This window comes from Artibeus jamaicensis, unplaced genomic scaffold, assembly GCF_021234435.1.
Source record: "Artibeus jamaicensis isolate MK-2021 breed Jamaican fruit bat unplaced genomic scaffold, CSHL_Jam_final contig_956, whole genome shotgun sequence".
NCBI classification, from domain to species: Eukaryota; Metazoa; Chordata; class Mammalia; order Chiroptera; family Phyllostomidae; genus Artibeus; species Artibeus jamaicensis.
In genome coordinates this window covers 2,147,370-2,166,210 of record NW_026522021.1, presented here as the reverse complement: position 1 = coordinate 2,166,210, position 18,841 = coordinate 2,147,370, and the positions used below count along the sequence as shown (strand labels likewise).

The following is an 18,841-nucleotide window of genomic DNA, read 5'->3' as shown; positions in this document are numbered from 1 at the left end:
ACAAGCCCCCTCTGTGAGTGAAGCCATAACTTGAGGCTGACTCCCAGGCCCTCTGATTCTTTTGAAGAAAGGATGAACAAATCAGAAGACCACATGCCATCTCTAAACAGAAATCGTGCCTCACAATTCCTAGCCTCAGGGTGATCCAACGGGGTCAGGGGACTGAAGGTGACATAGAATGTGCAACTTGCATCTAGAGAGACTGTATGTGGAACCAGCATGAGGGCACCTGCACAGCAGGTTCTCTGCGAAATTTAGAGTTTATTTTGTAAAAGTTCTGTGCTGCCCAACGGAATGATCAGTGACACCCCTGGTGGAGTCCCCTTCCTCAGGCAGCCTGACAATGAGGAGAATGTCCAGCTAGGTCCCATAGCTAGAGAAGTAAGGTGAGAATGGAACCCAAGTGTCACCCCACAAAAAAGACAGGCCACCCTCTGGAGGTCCTGCCAAGAAGCCAGTAGGTTCCCTGTCCTCTCTTCTGCCCACATTTACAACTGTTATCAATTCACAAGCATCTTTCACAGCCCAGAGGACTACATGACCTTAAGGCTCTGTGGCCTCAACTTCCCCATGGGTAAAATGGAGATAACAGTACACCCGCCACAGAACGTTGTAAAGATGAAAATGGGGCAATAGATGTTTAGTGTCTGACTCAGATAAGAAAGCTCCATAAAATTTGAAACCCCTGTTCTCAGGCCTGGGAGGAGGGTAAGAAAAGCAGACACAGAGGTAGGCAGGGGTTGTCTGACTGGCCTTGGGAGAAATGTGGGAGAAAGTGTTAGGATTGGGGAAGAAACTGATAAAAAAGGAACTTGGTCTGCTTCTTGCATCTTCAGAAGACCAAGGCCACTTCCTCTGAAGAAATCATGACTGTTCACCCACACGGTCTACTCAGTAAATTGATGCCAACCTCATTCTGGGGGAGGAATGGGTAGAGCCTCCAGTGAGTCACCAAAGGTCCCAGTCCCCAGTTTCTCACCCTGTTCACCACCAGTCACAGTCTGGCATTGATGGTCCCAAGACTGTCCCTGGGGTGACCCATTATTGCTCTAAGTCTTAACCCCCTCTGTCCAAGGACCACTCTGGATTGGTCAGGCCTCTCACAGCCATGGATGAAATCACCTAAGGAATATTATAAAAATGCAGCCTCCTGGAGCTCATGCTCCAGAGCTGTGCACCTTATGCCCAAGCCTAGAGATTTTGTGGAACAACCATGTAGAAGCATCCAGAAGGGACAGAAGGTTCATGGACTTCACAAGACTGGAGCCTTTGAGCCTTAGCTGGTGTGGCTCTGTTGGTTGGAGCATCATCCCATCATAAAACATTGTGGGTTTGATTCTTAGTCAGGGCACATGCCTGTGTTTAGGGTTCAATCACCAGTCCAGGTATGTGTGGGTGGCAACCAATCAATGCTTCTCAGATCAATGTTTCTCCCTCTCCCATTGCTCTCTCTCTAAAAGCAATGAAAAGATGTTCTTGGGTGAGAATGAAAAAACCCAAAGACTGTAATCCGTGTCCTGGACCCATCACCTGAGAGTCATGGACTTGGGGCACTTCCTCTCCGAGTCTTGGTCACCTCAAATGGGAAGTGGTAAAGACAGATGACCTTGCAGATCCAGATTTGAATTCTATGGGTTAGGGCATGGCCACCAGAGACCCCACTCTCTGGGGAGATGGAAGGGTAAGACCACCCTCACCTCTTAACTTCAGAGAGGGTGTGAGATGCACAGAGGGAACGGAATGGGGGCTGTGGATCTTGTTTCTGCCTGGGGACTACAGGGGAGGGCCAGAGGCCAAGGGCAAGCCAGATGCACCTGGGGCTGGGGGCTGAGGGCGTCTTCATCAGCGTCTCCCCCTCCTACTCTCTCTAAGGGGCTGTAACTGGGCAGAGACTCAGGGCTGCTTTTCCTCTCTTGAAAGAGCCTGAGCTGGTCCTGCTGCCACCACTTCCCCTGGACTGAGAGGGAAACAGAGGCTAAGAGGCACCCAGAGAAACAGAGAAAAGGAGAGAGAGAGAGAGAGAGAGTGAGCAAGCTGGAGACTGAATCCTAGGAGATGAGCAAGTCCCTGGCAGAGACAGGCAGTTGAGGTGGGAGGGGGGCAGCCCAGGCAGCCAAGGTAAGGACCATACCCTTTAGTGTGAAGATGGGTACTGGGGGACCTTTATTATGGCTCTTTTTCACTGACAACAAGAGAGGCCCTTTTGCAATATAGGAAAAGAAGAAGCCAGATGGAGGAAGGAAGTGCTAGTCACTCTGGGGCAGGGGTGTTTGGAGAAGGCTCCCCCCCCACCCCCACCAGCCCTCTGAAGGAGCCTGATCCCACCCCTCCCAGTTGTCAGACTACACCAAGGCAGCCTCTCCCTTGGGCCTCCCCTCTGGCCTAGAGGCTCTGCTTGTCTTCTCATCCCCAGGAGGAGAGCAAGGTGATGGGTCTGCCCCTGCTGCTGCCCCTGCTGCTGCCCCTGCTGCTGCCCCTGCTGCTGTTGCCACTAGCATCTCTGCAGGATGGTGAGTGGCCAGGACCACCTGGCTCTGCCCAGGGTTAGGGGGGCAGAGAAGGGGGGTCTGGGGAGTCTGTGGCCAGGCCTCTGGAGATGGGGTCTGCTGGGGTAGCCAACCAGGCCTCCCACCCACAACAAGCAATGGTCTGGGCTGGTCCCACAGTGCTGGGTCCCCCACACCCCTCACTCTCCTTTCTACCCCAGGCCTGGAAAGGGCGACACATAGCCAGAGGGCCAGACATATGTCTGCCACACTTCTGCCCATGGGTGAAGGTGCCAGGCAGTCTGGGGTTATCTTTTTGTCTCTCCAAGTGGCTTCAAAGTCTCTCCCTCTTTCTCCCTCCTCCAGGTGGCTCAGCAAAATGCAAATCAGTCATACCTTATGAAGTCAACCAACCAAAGCACCTCTCAGCCCCTGTGGGTGGTTCCATCCACATCCCCTTCTCCTTCTGTTACCCCTGGGAGTTAGCTGAGGATCCCAGGGTGAGAATATCCTGGAGAAGGAGAGAGTTCCATGGGGAGTTCATCTACAGCACAACCCCGCCTTTCACCCATGAGGATTACAAGGACCGCCTCTCCCTGCTCTGGACAAAGGGCCAGAGAAACGGCTCCCTCCAGATCTCTAACTTGCGGAAGGAGGACGAGTCTGAATACTTCTGCCGAGTTCATTTGAACACACGGACAGAACGAGGTGAGGAAAAGTGGCAGTCCATTGAGGGGACCAAACTCACCATCACCACAGGTGAGTCCTGCTGCCCCAGCCTCTGGTGCCCTCCTGCCCCAGAACTGGTCCAGGAGCCTCTCTTCCTGACCCTTCTCTCAAATCCTCCCCCCCCCCCCCCCCCCCGGCTCTTGACTCCTTCCCAGGCCTCTGACAACTTTACCTTTTTCGCCATAATCTCCCCAAACTTGGGCTGCATTCCTTGCCTATCCCCCTCACTGTCCCCTTCAGATTCTGTCCCCAACCCCATCCCCATCCCCAGTCTTCAGCCCTTACCTGGCTCCCTGGTTGTCTTCCCTTCTCGTTCCACACTGGGGTTCCAGCCCTGCCCCCTGTCCTAGCCCCAAGTCCTCCAAATGAACTTGACTTTCCCAGGATGTGGCCTGCCTTCCCTTTGCCATGTACCTGTGTGTGGAGCCCTAGTGAGCCCCATATCTGTGTCTCCCCACAGCCATGAGCTCAGCCTGGCACACACAGGAGATACCCAATGAGGGCCTGAGGATGCTCCTAGCCTGGCCCCTGTTAACACCCCACCACCTGTTTTTCCAACTTCCCTGCTTCCTTTTCTTACTCTGCTCCACAGTACGTGTCCCTCAATGCTCTCAGTTTATTCTTTATTTCCAAGTCTCAGGTTCTATTTCGCTCATTTGTTTGCTTTGTTGATTAGGTTCCACTTATAGGTGAAATCATATGGTATTTGTCTTTCACTGCCTGGCTTTTTTTACTTAGCATAATGCTCTCCAGGTCCATCCATGCTGTTGCAAAGGGTAGGAGTTCCTTCTTTCTTTCTGCTGCATAATATTCCATAATGTAAATATACCACAGCTTTTTTATATACTTATTTACTGATGATAGGCTGTTTCCAGCACTTGACTATTATAAATAAAGCTGCTATTAACACTGGGGTGCATAGGTTGTTTTGAATTGGTGATTCAGGATACTTAGGGTACAATTCCAGCAGTGGGATAACTGGATTGAAAGGCAATTCCATCTTTAGATTTTTGAGGAATTCCATACTGTTTTCCACAGTGGCTGCATCAGTCTGCATTCCCACCAACAGTGTAACAGGGCTCCCTTTTCTCTACAACCTTGCTAGTACTTGTTGTTTATTAATTTATTGATGATGGCCATTCTGACCAGTGTGAAGTGGTATGTCATTGTGGTTCCAATTTGCATCTCTCTAATGGCTAGTGATGACCACCAACTTACACCATACACCAAAATAAACTTAAAATGGATAAAAGACTTAAATACAAGTTGTGATACCATAAAAGTCCTAGAGGAAAACATAGGCAGGAAAATTTTAGATATTCCAAGCAGCAATATTTTCACTAATACATCCCCTTGAACAAAGGATATAAAGGAAAGAATAAACAAACGGGACTGCATCAAACTAAAAAGCTTCTGCATGGCTAAAGAAAATGTCAACAAAATGGAAATGGAACCAACTGTATGGGAAAACATATTTGCCAAAGGGTTTGATCTCCAAAATATATAAAGAACTCACACAACTCCACATCAGGAAGACAAACAATTCAATTAAAAAATGGGCAAAGGAACTGAACAGATACTTCTCCAAGGAGGACATACAGAGAGCCCACAGACTGATGAAAAAATGCTTTTCATCACTTTGAATATTTCTTGCCAATCTCTTCTGGCCTTCAAACTTTCTGTTGAGAAATCAGCTGAAGGTTTTATGGGAACTCCCTTGTAAGTAACTAACTGCTTTTCTTTTGCTGCTTTTAAGATTCTATCTTTGTCTTTAACTTTTGGCATTTAATTATGATGTGTCTTGGTGTGAGCCTCTTTGAGTTCATCTTGTTTGGGACTCTCTGTGCTTACTGGACTTGTATGTCTATTTCCTTCACCAAATTAAGAAAGATTTCTGTCATTATTTTTTCAAATAGGTTTTTAATTTCTTGCTCTCTCTCTCCTCTCCCTCCATCCCCATGATGTGAATGTTGGTACACCTGAAGTTGTTCCAAAGACTCCTTACACTATCTTAATTTTTTTCTTTTTGATATTCCTTTTTTTAAAATATTTTATTTATTTATCTTTAGAGGGGAAGGGAAGGAGAGAAATATCAATGTATGGTTGCCTCTTTTGAGTCCCCTGCTGGGAACTGGCCAGCAACCCAGGCATGTACCCTGACTGGGAATCAAACCGCAATCATGTGGTTTGCAGGCCCGCGCTCAATCCACTGAGCTACACCAGCCAGGGCATCTTTTTGATCTTCTTATTGGGTGTTTTTTGTTTCCTTATATTCCAAATTGCTGATTTGATTCTTGGCTTCATCTGCTCTACTGTTGATTCCCTGTCAATCGTTCTTCATTTCAGCTAGTGTATCCTTCATTTCTGACTGGTTCTTTTTTATGCTGTTGGAATTCTCTCTAAGTTCATTGAGCATTCTTTTAACCAGTATTTTGAACTGTCCTCTGTAAGCAAACAAAACAGTTTCAGCTGCCTGCTGCAACAAAAACTGTACTCATGAGGCAGGTGCTGGTGCAAAAGAAGAGAAATTTTATTCAGGTGCCACACAACCTGAGAGAATGGTAGACTCCTGTCTTAAAGACCATCTCCTCTTCCTGCTCAAGCCCACAGTTCTCCTAGGAATTAGAGAGGGGAGTGCTATTTTTTTCTACCCAATAATCTTGCTACCTGTTGGCATGCTCAGTCCTATCCATTTATATTTCCAGCTTTTGGCATGCTTGGGCCGGCCATTGCTTGTGTTTTGCCTGTGGCCACCCAGCACAAGCTACAAAGCAATCTGCAGATGGCTACTACTTGTGCTAGACTTGGAGGTTCCTAAGCAAGGCCAAGCTGTGAACCAAGTCTGGCTGATGCTAGTGCTGGGCCAAGGCCAGCTGCTACTAGTACAAGACATACAGGGCACACTGAGGCCAGATACTGCTTGTCTGAGAAACTGCAGGAGAATCTGAAGCATGAGGCGATACAGAATATTTGTATGGAAAAGCCACTGGAAACAGCTTGGGTGAGCCCAAAAGTTTGGTGGGGTAGTGTATCAGGGAATCACCAGGGCAGGGCCAACAGTGTGAGCTTGGTGGTTAGAATCTCATATATCATGCCCACCTGCTGGCTCTGTGTGGGGAGAGCTCACAAAAGGAACAATGGTCTCTCAGCATTTCTGCCTGGGGGAAAGTTGCCCCCCAACTCTTGTCCTGATGCTAGACAATTCATTTCCTCCTCATATGTCTCTGTTGCCTTTCAAACTACTGACCCAGTGTTGGAGCTCTGAGAGAGTGAGTCCAAGTAATTTCATATGCAATCCCTATCAGAGAAATTGCCTGGGACTCAAGAAGCTGTCTCCCTCAGCCTCAATCCTCACTAGTTTTTAGATCCAGAAGTTATGAGGACTTCTCTTCCTGGCACTGGAACCTTGGACTGGGGGACCTGGTATGGGACTGGAACCCCTCACTTCTCAGGAGGGATCTCCACAGCCAAGATATCCCTCCAAATTTTTATCTGCCACACATAGGTGTAGGACCAGCCCATTTCAAGACTCTGCCCTGCCTACCAGCCTCAGTGTGGCTTCTTCTTTAATTCCCTAGTTGTAGGACTTCCATTCAGTCAGATTTCAGGCAGTTCTGAATAATGGTTGTTCTGTAGTTTAGCCGTAATTTTGATGTGGTTGTGGGAGGAGGTGAATACCACATTTACCTATGCCACCAACCTGACCAGCAGTCAGGGTCAAATATTTTTACTGTTATTTACAAGTCCCTCTTAGAATGCTAACTTATTATTTTTTCCAGTTTTACTTATAACTAATTAATATGTAACACCATATAAGTTTAAGGTATACTGCATGATGGTTTCATTTATATATATTATGAAATGATTGCCTATCAAAATACCAATGGTGTATTTCACAGACCTAGAACTAATAATCCAAAAATTTATATGAAACCCCAAAAGAACCCCAAATAGCCACAGCCATCTTGAGAAAGAACAGAGTTGGTGGAATCATGCTACCTGATATCACAGCAAACAAAACAGCATGGTACTAGCATAAAAACAGGCGTATAGGTCAATTAAACAGAATAGAGACCCCAGAAATAAACCCACAGCTATATGGTCGATTAAAATATGACAAAGGAGGCAAGAAAATACAATGCAGTCAAGACAGTCTATTCAATAAACGGTGTTGAGAAACTGGACAGATAGATGCAAGAATAAGCTCAAAATGGATTAAAAGATTTACATGTTAAACTCAAAACCATAAAACTTCTAGGAGAAAACATAGGCAGTAAAATGTCTAACATTTCTCTTAGCAATATTTTTTCTGATATATCTCCTCAGGCAAGGAAAACAAAAATAAACAAATGGGAGCACGTCAAACTAAAAAAGTTTTTGCACAACAAAGGAAGCCATCCACAAAACAAAAAGACAATCTACGGATTAGGAAAAATATTTGCCAATAATATTTCTGATAAGGGCTTTATGTCCAAAATTTATAAGGAGCTCATAACAACTCAACATTGGAAAAACAGTCTAATTAAAAAATGAGAAGAGGACCCGAATAGACTCTTCTCCAAAAGGATATGCAGATAGCCAAGAGATCTATGAAAAGATACTCAAAGGTATAATTACCAGAGAAAAGCAAATTAAAACCATAATGTGCTATCACCTCTCACCTGTCAGAATGGCTATCATTAATAAATCAACAAACAAGTGCTGGCGAGGATGTGGAGAAAGGGAAACTCTCATACTTGTTGGTGGGAAAAGATTGGTGCAGCCACTATGAAAAACAGTTTAGAGGTTCCTAAAAAATTAAAAATGGAACTGGATATATATATATCTACTTCTGGGTATATAACCTAAGAAACATAATACACTAATTCAAAACAACAAATGCACCCTTATGTTCACTGCAAACTTATTTACAATAACCAAGATATGGAAACAACGTAAGTGTCCACCAATAGATGAATGGATGAAAAAGTGGTGGCATAGACCTCTGGCCAAGATGGAGGCATAGGTGGAAATACTGTGCCTCCTCACACAACCAAAATTAAGGACAACAAAGATTTAGAAACAAAAACACAACCAGAATAGACAGAAAATTGAACTGTATGGAAGTCCAACAACCATTCATCCAGACCAGTAAGAGGGGTGAAGTTGGTGGCCAGTGGAGAGGGGTACCAGCAGGAAAAGGTGGTAGCTGGCAGACCCGGACACACAGGCGGCAGTTGGCAGACCCCAGGTGTGGGGAGAGAACAAGTAGACCCAGTGAGGCACGCAAGGAAGTTGGCTGGTCTCGGTCACACATTTGCTCTCGGATAAACCAGGCAAAAACAGGCAGCGAGACAGACCATGCAACCCAAGAACCCAGAGATGGGAAATAAAGCCTAAAAGCACCGATTGAAAAGGTGCCGGGAGAAACTCCCAGCCTCACAGGAGAATTTGTTGGAGAGACCCACAGGATCCTAGAATGTACAAAAGCCCACCCACCTGAGAACCAGCATCAGAAGGGCCCAATTTGCTTGTGGGAAGTAGCAGAAGGAACTGAAATCCAAGAGAGAGTGGAACAACTGCCATTGTTCCCTCTCTGACCCTACCCCCACATACAGCATCACAACACAGTGACGTGGGTTGCCTCGCCCAGGTGAACACCTAAGGCTCCACCCCACGTACGTAACAGGTGTGACCTGACAAAAAAATTATGGCTCAAACAGAACAGATCAAAGCCCCAGAGCCAATATTCTTAAGTGACCAAGAGATAGCCAACCTATCAGATGCACAGTTCAAAACACTGGTGATCAGGATGCTCACAGAACTGGTTGATTTTGGTCACAAATTAGATGAAAAAAATGAAGGCTACACTAAGTGAAATGAAGCAAAGTGCACAGGGAACCAATAGTGATGGGAAGGAAACTGGGACTCAAATTAATGAAGTGGACCAGAAGGAAGAAAGAAACAACCAAACAGAAGAGAATGAAGAAAGAAGAATTCAAAAAATGAAAAGAGGCTTAGGAACCTCCAGGACATCTTTAAATGTTACAACATCTGAATTATAGGGGTACCAGAAGGGGAAGAGGAACAGCAACCAGTAGAAAACTTATTTGGCCAAATAATAAAGGAGGACTTTCCCAATCTGGTAAAGGAAATAGACTTCCAGGAAGTCCAGGAAGCTAAGAAAGTCCCAAACAAGTTGGACCCTAGGAGGAACACACTAAGGCACATCATAATTACATTACCCAAGATTAAAGTGAAGGAGAGAATCCTAGAAACAGCAAGAGATAAGGGGACAGTCACCTACAAAGGAGTTCCCATCAGGCTCTCAGCTGATTTCTCAAAAGAGACTTTACAAGCAAGAAGGGGCTGGAAAGAAGTATTCTAAGTCATGAAATGCAAGGACTTACATCCAAGATTGCTCCATCCAGCAAAGCTTTCATTTAGAATAGAAGGACAGATAGAGTGCTTCTCAGATAAGGTCAAATTCAAGGAGTTCATCATCACCAAGCCCTTATTATATGAAATGTTAAAGGGACTTATCTAAGAAAAAGAAGACAAAAAATATGAACAGTGAAAGGACAGCAAACTCACAATCATTAACAACCACACCTAAAACAAAAACAGAAACAAACTAAGCAAACAACTAGAACAGGAACAGAAGCATAGAAAAGGAGATCACATGGAGGGTTAGAAACAGGGGAGTGGGAGGAGGAGAAGGGGGAGAAAGTACAGAGAATAAGTATGCTACTTATTCTCTGGAAACAAAATAGACAGAGGGCGGGCAAGAGTAGTATGGGAAATGTAGAAGCTAAAGAACTTATGACACATGGACATGAACTAAAGGGGGGTATGTGGGTGGGAGGGTGTGTGCAGGGTAGAGGGAAATAAAGGGGGGGAATGGGACAACTGTAATGGCATAATCAATAAAATATATTATTTTAAAAAGTGGTGGCATAAATATACCATTATCTATAATGGAATATTACTTGGCCATGAAAAAGAATGAAATCTGACCATTCGTGACAGCATGGATGGACCTACAGGATATTATGCTAAGTAAAATAAGTCAGAGAGAGAAAGACAAATACAATATGCATTCACTTATGTGTGAAATCTAAAGAGTAAAATAATAAACAAACAAAATAGAAGCAGACTCATAGATACAAAGATCAGATTTATGGTTACCAGATGGAATGGAGGATAGAGGACTGTGTGAAAAAGGTGATGGGATTAAGAAGTACAATTTGGTAGTCCCAAAATAATCACAGGGATGTAAATTACAGCATAGGAAATATAGTCAATAATCTAATGACTATGTATAGTGCCACTTTGTAAAGCACACGATTGTCTAACCACTATGCTGTACACCTGGAACTAATACAAAATAATATTGAGTGTAAATAGCTGCACGGCATCTATCCCATTGTAGCAATGTATCATAATTTGTTAATTAGTTTCCTATTTAAAGATATTCAGCCCTGGCTGGTGTAGTTCAGTGGATTGAGTGTAGGCCTGCGAACCAAACAACCATTGTTCGATTCCCAGTCAGGTCACATGCCTGGGTTGCAGGCCAATTCCCAGCAGGGGATGCACGAGAGGCAACCATACATTTATATTTCTCTTCCTCTCTCTTTCCATTCCCCTCTAAAGATAAAGAAAATCTTAAAAAAAAAAAAGATATTCAGGTTGTTACCACATCACAACAATGCTGCAAAGAACACCCTTAAACATAAGCCTTTCAACATTGGCACCAGCATTTCTATAGGACAAATTCCTAGCACAAAAATCACTGGGTCTGAGAGCACACATGTGTATTTTACACTTTGATAGATATTCCTGAATGCGTTCCCAAAGGTTGTATCAACTTTTACTCCCATTGTGTCAATACTGGGTATTTTCCCCTACTCAGACCAGTCCAAAAAACAGCCTTTTGTTTTAATACTCATTTAAAAATATTATGAGTGGATATTAGCATAAGAGTTATCATTTTATGTAATAAATTAGAATTGCAGTTTTCCATATTACTCTATGTTCCGGAAACTAATGTCTAAGAATTATCTGTTCCTTAAATTTTTACTAGAGTTTTCCCATAAAACCAACAAGCTTAGAATTAATGAAAGATAGTTTCTTAATAGTGTTCTCACTTCTTTGTCTACCCATCAGTGAAACTTTACTACTTATAAACCCACTTTTTAAAATTTTTTTTGTTTCTGAAAATTATCCATTTCAGTTTTTTTAAAGTTTATCAACCTATAAGTAAGCATATACTCATTCACAACTTAAACAAGCTTTTATTGTTGAGTTTGCAAGAGTCTTGTTTGTTTTCTCATTTTTTCCCCTAAATAACTACTTCCTAGATTTATTATACCCTTTGCTACTCTGTTTCCTAATAAATTTATTCCCTCATATGTTTTCATTACTTTTCAAACTATGAGTTTCCTTAGGGCTCACTCCCCTCTGTTTTGTTTTGTTTTGTTTTTCTTTAAAAAATTCATTGATTTAAAAAATTCTTCCCATTTTAAATAGCCAAAGCATTTAGCAGTATAAATTTAGTATTAGAGTGCAGCTTTAGTCATATTCCAGGTGTTTTTAAAAAATATGTATTGTTCTGGCTTTTTTACAATTTATTTTTACCTTTTTATTGAATTTATTGGGAGACACTGGTTAACAAAATTGTACAGGTTTCAGGCGCTCTGGTTTTCATTTTCTAAATAGCACGTTATTATAGATGGGGTCTGGCAGAAGCAAGGCTTGCCTGAGGGTGGTTGGTAGGGTACGTGAATGTCTCTCTCGAGATGGACAGCACTGTGAACATTTTACCTAAAATGTCACATGGTATGCTTGAGTGTGATATTATGTTACAGAATTACATGCTTGTGATTTTGTAATAAAAAGGGGCATTATTTGTGCTGGACCCTGTATATTTCTTTACTAAGAATTTAAAATAGTTTATCTTGGTTGAGAGATGATATTTACCCTTTTATTACTAATTTCTAATAAGAGTGGACAGAGAATTTGGTCCATGGTAACCTAAAGATTTTATTAGAATTAGAATTTTTTTTCTGTGGGCTTAGTATTATGTTATTTTTTAATGGTGTATTAAAAATCTAAAAAGTACAATCTGTAGGAACTAAAATTCTTAACATATATTAAAATAACTTTTAAAACATTTTTCAAATATATACTAATATATTTTTCAATATATTAGATCAAATATATGCTTTACAGATGTTTTCTCACTTATTAAGACAATACTATAAAAGGACAAATATTATTTGATCCCAGGTATGTGAGGTGTCCAGAGCAGCCAAATTCATAGAGACAGAAGGCAGAATGAGGGGGTAGGGGTTCCCAGGGCCGGTACGAGGGTAAAGGGGAGTTGTTTAATGGGGACAGCGTTTCTATTTGGGAAGATGGAAAATTCTGGAGGTGGTGGTGATGGTTGCACAACAGTGTCAATGTACTTAATGCCACTGAACCATACACTTAAATATGGTTAAAGTGGCAAATTTTATGTTATGTGGCTTTTGCCACAATAATTTTTTAAAAATCCTGTGATCTGGTTATCTCTATTTATCTAGTAGGTGATGCAGTGAGGTTCTGAGGCCACTGCACTGATCGGTGGTAGAGTCAGGATGTAAACTGAGCGATGCATATTCTAAGCCTTAAGCATTTCACCTCCTGCTGTGAGAGCTTCAGAGGATTGCACCTGACGCCCAGTATTCCCCAAACTAGGGAACAGGATGTGACAGTTTCACTCAGATACCTCCAGTTCTCCAAGGGACAATTTGCTTATTTCTCATGTCTTCTCAGCCACCAAGGAACCCACAGAGGGGCCCACCAGCACCATTACCACCACCACAGTTGGCGTCAATGTATCCAGGGAAGAGAGGAGCTCAGGGTCTTGGCCTCTGACTCCAGGAGCTACAGTTGGGGTGGCAGTGGGTAGTGCTGTGCTCATAATTGCAACTTTGGGACTGATGGTCTGCCTCAAGTGGAAGAGAAAGAAAGGTAAGTTGTCAAAGATCCCACTCTCCCCAAGCTTCCGAACCAGGTGTTTCTCTGAACCCACCTGCATCAGAATGACCACAGGTGCCTGTTACAATGGCAGATCCCTACTGGGGGGAGCTCTGGACTTGGGAATCTGCATTGTTAACAGTCTCCTCAAGTTGTGTCTGTGAGAGACCAAGTTTGAAACCAGTACTCCAGACCAACTTCTTGCCACAAGTCTGATCACTTTACAGTTCTTATTTCTTGACTTAATCATTTCTCATCAGTCCTCACCATTTGGTTCATGGAGAGGACAGAACAGAAGGGACAGGAACTTGGCTCAGTTCAGCAAGCATTAGTGGGGTGCCCCTTTTCTAGGCCTGGCTTGTAATTGGAGATGTAAGCAAATAAAACAGAGGCCCTGCTCTCACATAACTTTTGAGGGGGCACAAGGTGCCTCATGGGCTGATTGCTTCACTTGGAAAGAGCTATGGTACATTGGGAGGAAGGAGAGGAATCAGGGAGGACTTCCTAGAGGAAGTAACACTGTCAAAAATTCTCAAAGAATAAAAAAAGAATTAGCCACAGAAGTGGTTAGGGTATTATAGAGATTTCTGTTCCTCCAAGCAAAGGAAACCATTCTGGTAACTGTAAGTAGCTCAGTGCTATGAAGGAGGTAGAAGATGGGAGAAGAGGACATGAAGCAACCAAGAGGCAACCTCACTTTGCCTTGCAGGTACGTAGATCTACAGAGAGAGACAGATTCTGGAAAAGGTTAAGAGGGAATCAATCAGTAAGACTTGGTGATTGGGTTGATGTGGGGGTGAGGGAGCAGGAAGAAGTCTCACATTTACAACTTGGGTGAACAAGGCTATAATGAAACAAAGTGAATTAGGGAACATAGGAGGTCAAAGGCCACGTTTTGGGGAGAGAAAGATATTTCCTTCAGATTGGGATATGTTATGTTTGAGATACCTGTGTGGCATCTGAGTAGAAATGTCCATCAGAAATTTGGATGTATGTCTTAACAGCTCAAAGAGAGCACAGAATTAGAGGCATCAATTATTTATGACCCGACAAGATCAAAATTGATTTGAAATTACTTTAAAAAATGTGCTACAAGGTTTTCCCTATTAGATAGTAAAGCACAAAGGTGAAGAGCATAGAATCTGACTGCCTGCCATCAAATCATGGCTGAGTCAGCTCTGGTGGTATTATTATTACTCAGTGCCTCAACCTACTCATCAGTAAAATAGGAATAATAGTAGTAATTATCCCAGGGGGTTGTCATGACAATTAAACATAACTCATTTAGAATAGACCTTGGCACAAAGTAAGCACTAGATGAACATTAACATACAATTTTTAAGCTATAATAATTAAAATGATGCAACACTAGCATATAATAGATAAACAGATAACAGATAAAGAGATGAAAGAAAAGAAAAAACTCTAATATAGGCAGGATAAAAATAGACCCAAATATATGAAGGAATTTAGTAAATTAAAAGGTAAAATTTCTCATTAATAGAGAAAGATAAGTAATTCAATACGTAGCGCTGGAACCGTTGTATGGAGATGACTTCCCAAAGTATGACATAAAACTGAAAAGCAATGAATAAAAATATTGACAAATTCAACTGCATAAAAACTGAGATCGTTGCCCTGGCCAGTGTGGTTCAGTGGATTGAGCACAGGCTGCAAACCAAAGGGGCACCGGTTTGATTCCCAGTCAGGGCACATGCCTGGGTTGGGGGCCAGGTGCCCAGTATGGGGTGCCCGGGAGGCAACCACACACTGATGTTTCTCTGACTCTCTCTTTCTCTTCCCCTCTCTATAAAAAATGAATAAAATATTTTTAAAAAATGAGATTTTTTTCATATTCTACAAAGAAAACACCACAGTGGTTTCTTCTAAATGTAAGGTAAGTATCAGATATGAAGAGAAAATGTGACATAGTCACCAAGAAAACAAAAGATTGTACTTAACACATTCGACTCAGAGAAGAAACCATAAATCTGTAAAAGCATCATTGCGTATGATTGTGTCTCTCCTCAGCAATATTTAACCATGCAGTTTAGAAACCTTTAGGACTTATTGGTTAGGGCTTGTGTTCACCTGTCAGCACCAGAGACCACAAGTAAAAGTGGTTTAAACAAGACAGAGGATTTTTTCCCCGTCATATAAAAGGATCTGGGGGCAGATAGCAGAACCCACTGTCCTTAGGTACTTAGGCTCCCACCTTTTTCCTCACTGTCCTGAAGGTTGTTTCCTCGTGATCCAAGGTGGCTTATAAGATGCCAGCCATTATTTCTGAATCCAAGCAGGAAACAGGAGGAAGGAAGAAAGGACGGAAAGGCTATGACCCAATTATCTGTCCTCCAGAGAGTAAGGGTGAGGGTCAGTGCAGAGAAAATGTACTCAAGTCCAGGAGCCTTCCTGGAAGTCCTACCCACACGTCCCCTTATATCTTACTGGCCGGAGTTCAGTCATATGTCCCACATCTATCTGTAGGGGAGCACACAGCCACTCCAAATAAAATCAAGGTTCTGTAACTGAGAAAGAAGAGGTGAACAGATACTGGATAAGCAAATAGCGTGCCATGCCATAGACGCATGCAGGGTTGGAGATTTGCCAGCTCAGTGTGGCAGGACAAGGGAACTCAGGAGGTCAAGGAGCTGGTGAAAGGGTCCCAATGGAGAGTGGAGGACTCACAGACATTCTAGGTAACCTGAAACAAGGGGCATTTTCAGGGGACAAGAGCTCAGGGAGGTCAAAGCATGGGTATGAGGGGAAGGTGACAAAAGAGAGCTGGGAGGAAAGAAAGTTGTAGCATGAAAATGATACTAGCATGTAGTTTTAGAGTTCTCATTCTCGGTGATTAAAAAAATAAAGGCCAGGGTATGGCTGAGTGAGGTGGAGGTCATTAGAGTTGGGGGGACGAGTGAGTCCAGTATGTTAGAGGACTGTCCCTGAGGCTCATGAGACCTCCCAGGAGGGTGGTTGGTGGTGGAGAGGATGTGTGTGAACCAGGGACCATATGCCTGGGAAATGCTGTAGAGAAACTTGAGGAGGATCTGGAGGGGAAATAGGGTGTTTGTGGGGGGCTGTAGGTAATAGAGTCCTCAGTGGAAAAGAGGAACAGGCTGCAGTGCAAACACAGATTCCAGCCATGAGGTTCATGAGGTATGAGAAAGAAAGAGCCAGCACTCAAAAGGAAAGACAAGAAGCTGGTTTGTCAGGGCAGGAGGGAGCGATGGTGCCTGTGACAAGAGGGGATAGTGAGGAGTGGGTGGCCAGGGCTCAGCAGTGGAGGGAGCAGGTTGGGGGATTGCAGGGAGGTCAAGGAAAGGGGAAGGACACAGACAGAAAGGCAGGGAGATGGGGCAGCGTGAAGGGGACACGGGGAGCAGAGAGCTTTCCTGATTTGGTGTTGAGGACAATAGCAGGACAGGTGTGGGTGGCTTTAGGGTGCCAGCTGGGTGCTTGCTCTGAGTCCCAGGCCCTTTCCACATGGGTTTCAGCAGAGCTGCTCTGCTGCCCTGGTCTATCCAAGGATGGTGTCAGAGTAGGACAGAGCAGAAATGACAGGAGGAGAGACGCTGTTCGTGGATGTGCACTGACAGGCTATTGATTACTCTACAGGTCTGCAGACTAAAGCAAGAGCCCCAGACAGGTAAGTGCTTGTCCTCTACGTGGGGGGGCACTGGTTTGGGAAATAATGGGTGTAGTTATGAGAACAGTGAGAGAGACCCTTTCACAGCTGCTCTCATCCTTGACTTTCCTATTAACATCTTTGTACATCCCTAATAGGCTTGGCTCTTTATTTCTGGAGGCTCCAGCTCCCAAGAACAAACAAAAAATAAAAATCAAGGACAATGGACCTAGGCGTTCCAGCAGTTTCTGATTCTTTCCCAGAATGTCTCCCTTTTCTCTTTCTCTGGTAACCACTTTTCTCCTCCTTTCACGGGAATTTTTGCCTTTTCCTTCTGTTCATTCTATTTTCTTTCCACCTTGAACACCATCCTTCTCAAACACATTTCCTGTTCCACACTTTTCCTTCTTTCTTGCTCATTGTCCAATCTGCCTTTTCCCTGCTGAGGTGCCCGAAGGGGCCGCAGGAACCATGGCCTCCGTCACCTCTAACATCCGCCTTTTCTCTGAGCTCCCAGCCTGGCCTCCTCTCTTCCAGTCCTCCTCACCTTCCCACCAGTTTCCTTTTCCCCATCCTTCCCATTTCCACATTCTCCCTTCCCTAGGTCCCTCTCTCTCCTTTGACTTTTTGCCAGCTGCCTTCCTTGGTCCCCTGCCAAGGATGGCATCTCCTCCTGGGGACCAAGGCCTGAGCACCCACCCAGAGGCCATGACATGAGCCTCCTGGTTTTCCTTCTCCAGTCTTAACTACGGCAGGGCCAGCAGAGGGGACAGGAACTCACCATTTTGATTTCTCCTCTTGTGCCCCCTTCCTACAAAAGGGGCTTCCCTAGAACAACCCTCTTCCTGCCGGCACTCAGGGACCTCTCCTGGGCTGCACCACAAATCACCTTTCAGCGCTCTTCCAGGCAGCCTCCTTCTGAGAGCCTCGAACCACTGCCTACACCCTCTAACTACGGCCAAGCAGGTCACGGAGCCTCCCACAAGAAAACCAGCCAGATGCAGGCTTTAACTCTTTTGTCTTCAGCCTCTGAGACATTTCGCACCCTTTCCTTCCCATGCAGGGGATCCTTCCATAACACTGAGGAGAAGTATGAGAACATTGGGAATACAGGTCAGTTCTAGCACCGTCACTGCCCACTCTCCACCTTGGCCCTTCCTTCTTCCCCACACTCTCTGCCCACACCCATACCCCTCAGCCTTTTCCTCTTTCCCCTGCTTCTCCCATCCCTCCCACGTGACCCTGGTCCTCCACTGGCAGATGACCTCACTGCTGAGCCCTCCACCCACTTCTCTACCCTGGCTGCCATGCCATCTGACCCTGGCACATCTTGATTTTTTTTCCTAGGACAACATGAAGACCCCAAGCTGGACCCAAAGGTGAGCAGCTCAGACTAGAGTCTGAAAGAATTAAAGGGAAGCTTGGAGAAGGTAGGGTGGAAATATAGAGGGGCTGTGGTATCGGCAGGGCTCTTAGGTGTGGGACCGGTGCTCTCAGACAGGGTCAGCTCCCCTCCACCTCCAGCCCCTTCTCTTTCTGTTCTCACCCAGGTGGATGGCATCCTCTATGCCTCCCTCGTCCTCACCAGCTCGACCTCACCTCCAGCACCTCCCCGCCACCTTCTCCACAACAACCCCCAGGAAGAGACCCTATACTCTATGCTAAAGGCCTAACAAGTGGAACTGAATGATGACCTCTTTACAGTAAGCCACTCGGAGGGATCGCCACTTCCCATATTAGTCCCAGCCAGTCCCAGATGACTCAGAAGTCAACAGGGATCAAAGGCCACCGAGGACCTGAGACAAATAGCCATCTGTTCCAGTTCCCTCTTCAACTGCTTGCCCACAAAAATAAAAGAGCCTATAGGATTTATTTAAATGCATCTAAGGAGAAAAATGATGTCACCTTCAAGTTCTGTCCTTACCAAAAATGAACTATAATAAACAGCACACACCCAAGATCCCTCCTCTAGTTCAGTGATTGCCTCAGGCCTGGAAAC

At 44.4% G+C, this 18,841-nt stretch overlaps 1 protein-coding gene across 2 annotated transcripts; it reads left to right on the top strand.

Moving 5' to 3' along the window:
* Positions 1-2,322: 2,322 nt before the first annotated feature.
* PILRA (paired immunoglobin like type 2 receptor alpha) lies at positions 2,323-18,802 on the top strand. 2 transcript variants are annotated; one of them, XM_053655336.1, is made up of 7 exons: positions 2,323-2,510; positions 2,853-3,194; positions 13,011-13,208; positions 16,833-16,863; positions 17,906-17,955; positions 18,190-18,221; positions 18,393-18,802. In XM_053655336.1, the coding sequence occupies exons 1-7, from the start codon at positions 2,429-2,431 to the stop codon at positions 18,513-18,515; spliced, it is 858 nt and encodes a 285-aa protein (XP_053511311.1). In that variant the 5' UTR covers positions 2,323-2,428; the 3' UTR covers positions 18,516-18,802. The 2 variants fall into 2 exon arrangements, with proteins under 2 accessions (XP_053511311.1, XP_036990818.2); XM_037134923.2 differs by having other exon boundaries at positions 2,324-2,510; positions 2,853-3,245.
* The last annotated feature ends 39 nt before the right edge of the window (positions 18,803-18,841 follow it).

Coding starts and splice junctions, on each gene's coding strand:
- PILRA (XM_037134923.2), top strand. CDS start 2,429: ATGGGTCTGCCCCTGCTGCTGCCCCTGCTGCTGCCCCTGCTGCTGCCC. Junction 17,956..18,189: donor TGAGAACATTGGGAATACAG/GTCAGTTCTAGC, acceptor TTTTTTTCCTAG/GACAACATGAAGACCCCAAG. Junction 18,222..18,392: donor ACCCCAAGCTGGACCCAAAG/GTGAGCAGCTCA, acceptor GTTCTCACCCAG/GTGGATGGCATCCTCTATGC.